The sequence below is a fragment of the Bombyx mori genome, chromosome 4 (genome assembly GCF_030269925.1).
Source record: "Bombyx mori chromosome 4, ASM3026992v2".
NCBI lineage: Eukaryota > Metazoa > Arthropoda > Insecta > Lepidoptera > Bombycidae > Bombyx > Bombyx mori.
The window spans coordinates 17,334,085-17,342,582 of record NC_085110.1 but is presented as its reverse complement, the minus strand read 5'-3'; the positions used below and the strand labels follow the sequence as shown (position 1 = coordinate 17,342,582).

General features: G+C 32.7%; 1 protein-coding gene across 3 annotated transcripts; it reads right to left on the bottom strand.

The window, feature by feature from the left end:
• Positions 1 to 1,553: 1,553 nt before the first annotated feature.
• Positions 1,554 to 8,371, bottom strand: LOC100126204 (cyclin 3). Of its 3 annotated transcripts, none has more exons than XM_012690084.4 (8): positions 8,195 to 8,371; positions 7,673 to 7,982; positions 5,865 to 6,136; positions 5,087 to 5,303; positions 4,633 to 4,884; positions 4,200 to 4,355; positions 3,592 to 3,766; positions 1,554 to 3,418 (listed from the first exon to the last, which is right to left on the bottom strand). In XM_012690084.4, the coding sequence occupies exons 2-8, from the start codon at positions 7,970 to 7,972 to the stop codon at positions 3,255 to 3,257; spliced, it is 1,536 nt and encodes a 511-aa protein (XP_012545538.1). In that variant the 5' UTR covers positions 7,973 to 7,982; positions 8,195 to 8,371; the 3' UTR covers positions 1,554 to 3,254.
• Between the last annotated feature and the right edge of the window lie 127 nt (positions 8,372 to 8,498).

The window sequence follows — 8,498 nt, the reverse complement described above, 5'->3', positions numbered from 1 at the left end:
CTACCCGTGCGGACTCACAAGAGGTCTCTTCCACCAGTTCGGTTCCTACTTAGGGCATTGTGTGAAGAACAGGTTTGTTTGCTCTTTGCCTGGGTGTTTAGTATCTACCTATATATACTTAGTCTGGCCATAAATACTGTTACAATTAAAAATGAACAAAATATTACGTTTGAATTTGGAATCTGTCATTTTTATATGATTGCTCATTGAGTTTTCTCATTTTGGGGCCAATACATTGTACAATATTTTGCGATATTAAAATGGAGTGGGGTGATAAAGAGAACCGAATCGCTGTGATTGCATTACACAAAGTAGGTATGGAGCCAAACGCAATTTTTAAAACTCTCCATACGCTTGGTATTAGTAAAATGTTTGTGTACCGGGCTATTAATAGGTGCAATGAGACCTCCTCTGTTTGTGACAGAAAAAGATTGGCCGTCCACGTAGTGTTCGTACGAAAAAGGTGGTCAAAGCAGTAAGGGAAAGAATTCAAAGAAATCCTGTCCGAAAGCAAAAGATTCTATATCGGGAGATGAAGATAGCACCTAGAACCATGTCGCGTATTTTAAAAGATGACTTAGGACTTGCAGCCTATAAGAGACATACTGGTCATTTCTTAACTGATAATTTAAAAGAGAATAGGGTGGTAAAATCGAAACAACTACTGAAGCGGTACGCAAAGGGAGGTCATAGAAATTTTTTGTTTACGGATAAGAAAATTTTTACACTTGAGCAGGATTTTAACAAACAAAATGACCGTATTTATGCTCAAAGCTCTAAGGAAGCTTCCCAATTAGTCGACAGAGTGCAACGTGGGCACTATCCGACTTCAGTGATGGTTTGGTGGGGTATTAGCTATGAAGGAGTGACTGAGCCATACTTTTGTGAAAAAGGTATCAAAACATCGGCATAAGTGTATCAAGATACCGTTCTTGAGAAGGTAGTGAAGCCCCTTAACAACACCATGTTCAATAATCAAGAATGGTCCTTCCAGCAAGACTCGGCGCTAGGTCATAAAGCTCAGTCTACGCAATCGTGGTTGGAAACGAAAGTTTCGGAGTTCATCAGAGCTGAAGACTGGCCGTCGTCTAGTCCCGAACTTAATCCGCTGGATTATGATTTATGGTCAGTTTTAGAGAGTACGACTTGCTCTAAACGCCATGATAATTTGGAGTCTATAAAACAATCCGTACGATTGGCAGTGAAAAATTTTCCCATGGAAAGAGTGCGTGCTTCTATTGATAACTGGCCTCAACGTTTAAAGGACTGTATTGCAGCCAATGGAGACTACTTCGAAGCTTTTTATACTTTAAATTGTTTTATATTTATGTATTAAACTAACACACTGTAAAAGTAATAAATGTTATTTGCAATAGAATTTTTTTAATCTTTAATTGTAACAGTATTTATGGCCAGACTAAGTATATGTAAATATTTACCCATAACGCAGGGAATCTTAATTTGGGTCAGATGACTGCTTGTTCTCTGTTATATGTATTAAAAAAAACTTTTATTATTTTTTGAAAAACGGAGTATAAATAAAAAAATAAAAATACCAAACCAAAATCGTTTTTATTTACAAGTCAGTAGGTTCACATTAATCATGTATATAACTAGAGCACAGATACTATCAAGAGAAAAAAAAACAGTATTCAAAGTTACATCTAAAAACTTAGTATTAAAAGAACAACATTATTAACATTCCAATATTTTGTACTCTAAAATCGTGATAAATTACAAAAATAATAATAAACGTAAGACAGTGGAAAGTGAATCTCACAAATAACTACAAATAATGTAAAATTAATTAATATTAAAAATGTTACAAAATCCATTCTAATAACAATTTAAATTGAAAATTATATTAGCAAATCCGCTAAAATTGCATTTGTATAAAATTGCGTTGAAGCTTTCATTCAATTCTATAGTCCTGATTAGCATACAATCCTTCTTTAACTAAATAAATTGAGGCTACTTAGTTACTAATTTTATGTAATAAATTTCGTTTTTTTTCTAAATATGTTTAATTAACCTTTTAAAAATATATTTTAAGCCTACACATATCAGTTATTCAGGTATTTTAAGTAGGCATCATTATACTAAACGTCTAAGCGTAACTTACTGATAAACCAAATCCAAAAAATACCATTTGCAATTCTAAAAATGCACATGAAGTACAATCAATAACAAAATCATATTCAATTTTAGTTAATAACGAGCCAATTAAAATTTTTCGAAGCAACAAGTACATTCAATGTACTGTTAAAACATTAAAATTGTTTGAAGAATAATAAATTTTGATTTAAAGATTTTTTTATTATTGACTGTACGGAGAGAATTATAAAACAATAAATAATTAACTAGTTTTATCAAAACTTACTACCTATAATTTTCTATAGGAAGACTGTTGTTAAACAAAAGCAAGTTAATCAAAAACAGTACTGTAAAATAGATGGAATCTGATTTGGATATTTTTGGTACAAAATGTTATTTGAGGTTACTGATTTTGGTTTTTCTTTTAAATACAAATTAAACAATATTTGAAACTTTTAGTTCCGTAATCAACTCCATAGTTGAAGAGGATTCTGTGACTTTCATTTGCCTATTATGGCACACTCTTGGTTAACATTTCCCAATGGTACTGATTTTTAGCAGAAAAAATCCGAATCATTAATATGACTTAACTTCACTCATTTTCGTTTTATTTCTTAACAGAAGTAAGAATACATTCTCTTAGTATCCAGATATAATTTATATCATCTCTGCTATGTCACATTATATTTCAGTCTTCACATCAAACAAATACACTGGTACAAAACACCATAGTCTAGAGATATGTATGAACAATACTTTCAAGAGAGCAACAATTTCTTGGCAGGCGCTCCTGTTTCTTTTACCCTCTAGGGCTTCGACAATTTAATAATAACATAAATGCTTACTGGTAGTGTTACAGATGACGAAGCAAGTTTATCTAGGAAGATATTTATTTGAATTTCATAGCTATAATTTTCAAATTATGACAGTAAAATTTAGTAAAAGCAAGCCTAGTCGTATACATTCTCTGCTAGGTTTAGGAGAACGCGTATAGGGAATTTCTAATCTAGATACCGAAACTGATAGAGTTAGTAGTTGAAGAACTTGATCTTGGCGACTAGGCTAACAGCTTTGTTAACGATTACATGTATAACTAACTATCAAAACTTAAGTACATACCCTAGTACTAAACTTTATACAACATTCCTGGTACTTATTCCTCAGCTAGTGAGCGTCGCCTCGTCTATTAGGGGTACTTTGGCAACTTCGAAAAATATTGTATGTGAGTATTTATTCCTAACTGTGCTAATCGCAGACTTTGGCTTCTTGTGTAGAACTGCATTCTGGGCTAATGCAATCGGGAGAATTTCTTTGAGGTTGTAACCTGAAAAATATAAAAGGTACATTATATTTATTTTCGAACATAGAATGATTTATTCTGAATTATTTTCTATTAAAAAATAGAAATTATATTCTTATAGTAACAGTATAATTTCATTGAAAATTTTGTATGAACTGTCTGATTATTACATACTCTTGATTGTTTTCTTTATTTACCTGTATAATACTGTAGAGTGGGTGTCCATGAACCTAGATTCTTCATCCTGAGAGCAAGGTACAGTGCAGCAGCAGCCATTTTACTGTCTGAATTTTCAATAAGTCCATATTCCAACAAGCATTGTTCTAACACAAACCGAGCCAGTGTTAGTGTAGGCATTGATACACGAGCACACTGTTGAAAATTAAATTGACATTATGATGTTCTGTTGACGAAAATAGTGTTTTTTTTTTCTTCAAATGAATATGAAATGTTTTAATATAATAGTGATGGTCTAGTAGTATATATATCAGACTGTGTACTGTGTTTGAGTCATACTACTAAAACTACTTAGGCAATACAGTATGGCACAAAATAATACAAAAAAATACACTAAATGTGTTTACATGTGTGCACAATTATAATAAGACAATGTTGCTTTTCAGTTTCACTAACCAGTGGTACTAAAACGAGACTTGTGTCACAAATTCAAATTCGGTGGTTCAACACAGTTTTTCAGTCTTGTAATAATATTGTGAAATTTTCTTTTTTAGAGGTGTTAACATGGGCGACGTAAGACAATACTATCTAAAAAAAAATCTGTATTCTAACAAGCCCAGTTTCTCACCCGGGCGTATCTCCTGAGGAACCGGTAGGAGAGCGGCACGCCGAGATCGAAGTCGATGACCCGGAGAATAGTCATCTCCATTTTAAGCAGTTGGCTCAGCGTATATGCCCCGTCGCAGATGTACAGGAAGTCGTCCACTAGGGGCGGAATGCGCTCCTACAAGTACATTATTTGACTGATTGGACAACACGTTGCTTTGACTTGCATGCACAGTTAAAATATTTGTGAGCTTAAGTTTGAAATTATCTGCTTCTCCTAGATTTAATATTAAACCTTTACAATTGTTTCACAGCAGAAATAGGAAGGGCATAATTTGATCATCACATACCTTAATACCATAAATTTAAGTTTTAATCACAATAATATAAACAATGGTGTGTTGTGCATCTATTGTTACTCTTTTTTTACAAACATTGAGCACAAAACTACTCACATCAAACTTAGAAGCTATAAACAAGGCAGATGCTCCTAATAGTTGCAATTCCTCCTTTGTCAGTTGTTCTATTTGTTCATTCTTAGTTGAACGAGTAAGGAACAAGTCAACTAGCTTCACAGCCAAATACAGGGTCTCATGATTGAGTTCAAAACTCTCTTGAACTTCAACCATCCAGTCTACAAGTAGCGCTCTCATCCACGATGTAATTCCATTCATACGTTTCAGGTAATCGTCAATAGGGAAAAGGCGCTGAAAGAAATTAATTTCATTTTATTACACAACAACTGTTGTCTGGAGTAACAGTTATAAAGAGTAGTAAATGCATGAATAATACCTTAATATATCAGAATTCATTTAAAATAAAAATGAAATAAATTATACTTTATTAACCAATGATATTTGGAAAATAAAAAAAAGTTTAAATGTAAAACCATGTAAAACCACAACTCACCTCCCTGTTTTTCAAATAATTAAATATGTCCATAGCATAATGAGATACTTGGAGTGGATCATTCCAATTCTCAAAGTCAAAGTCAAGAACACCAGAAGGAGTTTTATGAGGGGTCTCTGTTTCTTCATCCAAAGACCTAGATGTGTCATCCAAGTTTACTTTGTTCAGTTTCTCACTGATTTGTTTGTACTCTTCTTTAGTTACCTCAGATGGGCTACTGAAAAAGAGGTTAATGTGGCTTATGGAAGACAAAAATACCATCGGTGTGATGTTTATTCGCCTTGTTTTTAAACATTATAAAAATAAGGTGTTAATTTTTTTTATAAATTTTGAATTGTCAGTAAACTATTTCATTTATCATGTTCATTATCTGTCATCAATTAAATCTATCATGATGAAGGTGATCATTTTTGTACCCTTGAGGTTTTATGGGTGGTTGGAGTCACTTGACAGCAAATATCTAGAGTTGGTTGACAAATAAGCTACCTACTCCTCAAATTGTAATGCATGATCAATTAATAACAAGAGTAAGTGGCATATAATGGATATGCATAGGTTAATAATAAATGACTGGTATACCACCTAATCATGTCTGCCTATTTGATCATGTAGGGGTTGGTTATTGATTTATACTAAACTCCTGATTAGCTAAATTGGAGAATTTTGAACGGAGCTCAATATCTCATGGCTTTGAATTAAAATGTGGAGTTAAAATAATTTTTAATTTTCGAATATGTTTCAAATACTATTTACTTTTTAACTACCTACTTGTACTTACATATTCTCCAAGGCAGTCATATAAAGTGAGGGTTCACCGGAAACATCACTTCTTGCAGATTTGACTGAACCATTACTCAGATTCTGCTCTTTGAGTTTGTCTTTCCTTTCAAAATTCTTCAGGATGCCATTCTGAGCTCTTGTGGCCACTTGCTTGGGTGGGTCTTTGGTGAAATGTTTCTGTACTGCATCAATAGCATTATTGGCTACCCGCTGGAGTTGTTTGGTCTTTGAAGTTTTGCCATTTAGTGTGCTTGTTTGTGATTTGATGCTCTGAAACATTTGTAGTTTGGAAGTTCAATTTAAGAGATCAAAGAAGTGAAACTACACAGAACAGCTAACTTTGTTGTTGCCTACTGGCTATGTACTCTTGCTCGTCTCAAAACAATTACCATGTATTCATCACTCAATAAAAAAAGAAAATTGGTTCTTCCCATTAAGTTTAGGGTGCTAATTAACAGACTAATTCAATATGAATTAATCTGTATTATATTTTGTATAACTATTTGTATTAAATAATATTGACATTATTTAAAAGAAAGAAGCTTAATGAAAAGTATCATTTTAAATAAATAGTAATTAAAAAATGAATTTCAGTGGTCAGTTTTTATAATTAATTCAATATTAACAGAAATTCAGTTCACATTTGAATTTCATGAGGTTTATTAAACTATTCCAATTAAAAATCAATTTCTTCAAACATTTCATTCAATTCAGTCATTACTTTAGTTAAGTAAAAAGAGCAATAGTGTGATTATGAAATGAATGAAAAAATCCTTTAGTACTACGTTAGTGTTGTGAAGGCATAACGGCAGGTATAACTGTCCTGCTTATTTGTGGTAGGCCTTCATATTGATCAATAAAAATATAATCATATTAATCAATAAAATATAATCATTCATTTCAGTTTTAAGGATGGATCAGCCATTATATAATCCAAGACTTTGGTCTTATGTTTCAATATGAATAACAGTATTCACACAGTAATGTGTTCTTATAACCACTTAACACAGGAAGGGCTTTCACCTCTGTCACCTAGATACAAATAATAAAAGCCATGATATTATATACATACTTACATAGGCAGACATCCAGTTATGGATGTTTAGAATATTTGATTAGTTAATTTGTAGAAGAAAAATATAATTCACAATAATTATAGGTCAGTCAAGCAGTTGATCTGTCCATGGATGTAGAAGGTATGGTATTACCCATATTGATTATTAGATTGCAAGTTACACCAATTTTACAATGTTTTATGGATAATATTGTTAGTTTCATTTCTGGTGAATTTGTATATTTACCAAGTAAACCACTTCAAACTATGTATCTATCTTCTTTTTTATGACTATGAAGCCTATCAATGATTAGTTATTGTGGATTTGAAATAACTTTACTTATCCCTAATCTTCCAGTTTATCATAAAAATGCCATGTGTGATAAAAATTCTTACTTATGACTTACTTTTATAACTACTGTTTCCATTGTATAACTAATTAAATCAAGGCTTATTATTTATTCAAAATCTGTTAAAACTACAAGCAATACATAAGGTTAAAATATTTTTAAATCTGTAATGAACAACTAACATGATCATATGGAGAAAACATATTAATAAGAAGTTGTTTATGATTCAAACAGCTGTAAATAATATTGTAAGGTAATAGTATGCTCCTGTTTAAATTTGGAGGGAAATAACTTTAGAATTTTATTTAGGTATTATAAACGTAAATCTTGATCAGTTTATATTAACATACAGAAAGGAAGCAGATACCCTCTGAATAGAAGTGTTTCTGGAGTTCAACAAACCTTTACTGCTGGAAGCATTTTGGTCTCAACAGTGACTTTCTTCACTGGCATGGCTTTATCCTTGTCCTGGGGCGCGCACGATTTGTTATAGGCGTTCGTTATATCTCCGAACGCCGCCCTCTTCGCAGTCACATCTTTAAGAGGACTGTCCGCTTTCCTTTTATTGGGAATTTTTAGACTGTCCTTGTGACTCTTTAGAGAAGCTAGCTGTTTACTCCTCGTCGTAATGCCGTGGCTTAACATGCCGTTCAGGTTCTCGTTGACGCCGAGCGGTTTCGTTGCCAATCTTGTTGGCGCCATTACGGACCTACTGTGATAATAAAGAAGACGATTCACAATCACGTGCTGTACAAACGTACTATCTAACTCAGTAGGTAGTTCATTTATAAAGTGTACAAGAAGTATAAAGTAAAAACATAAACAAGCATTTAAAAATTATCATGTTTAACGACTAAAATGGAGGCAAAACAAGCGAAGTCTACACAGCGTTAAACGGTTTTCTAACGACTATTTTCTACTCACCTTTTAACGGCACGAGCCGTTATATTATAGATGTTGATTAAACAATTTTAGGTTCCTAGCTGAGAATTTAGAGCAAACTTTTCATAAATTCTAAAGATTTTAACAACGACACGACAGATACGTCTTTAAAAACCGTTGAGCTGCTTTGAATTTTAATTGGTTAATGGCCTAGCCAATAGAGTATAGATTTTGCAAGAGCTACGTTCCGATTTACGAAGGTGAAACTAACGTAAATTTTTCCCATAATTGCCGACTTAATAAAAGCTACCCTGTAGAAGTTCTCAAGAGTGGCGTATTCTACAAA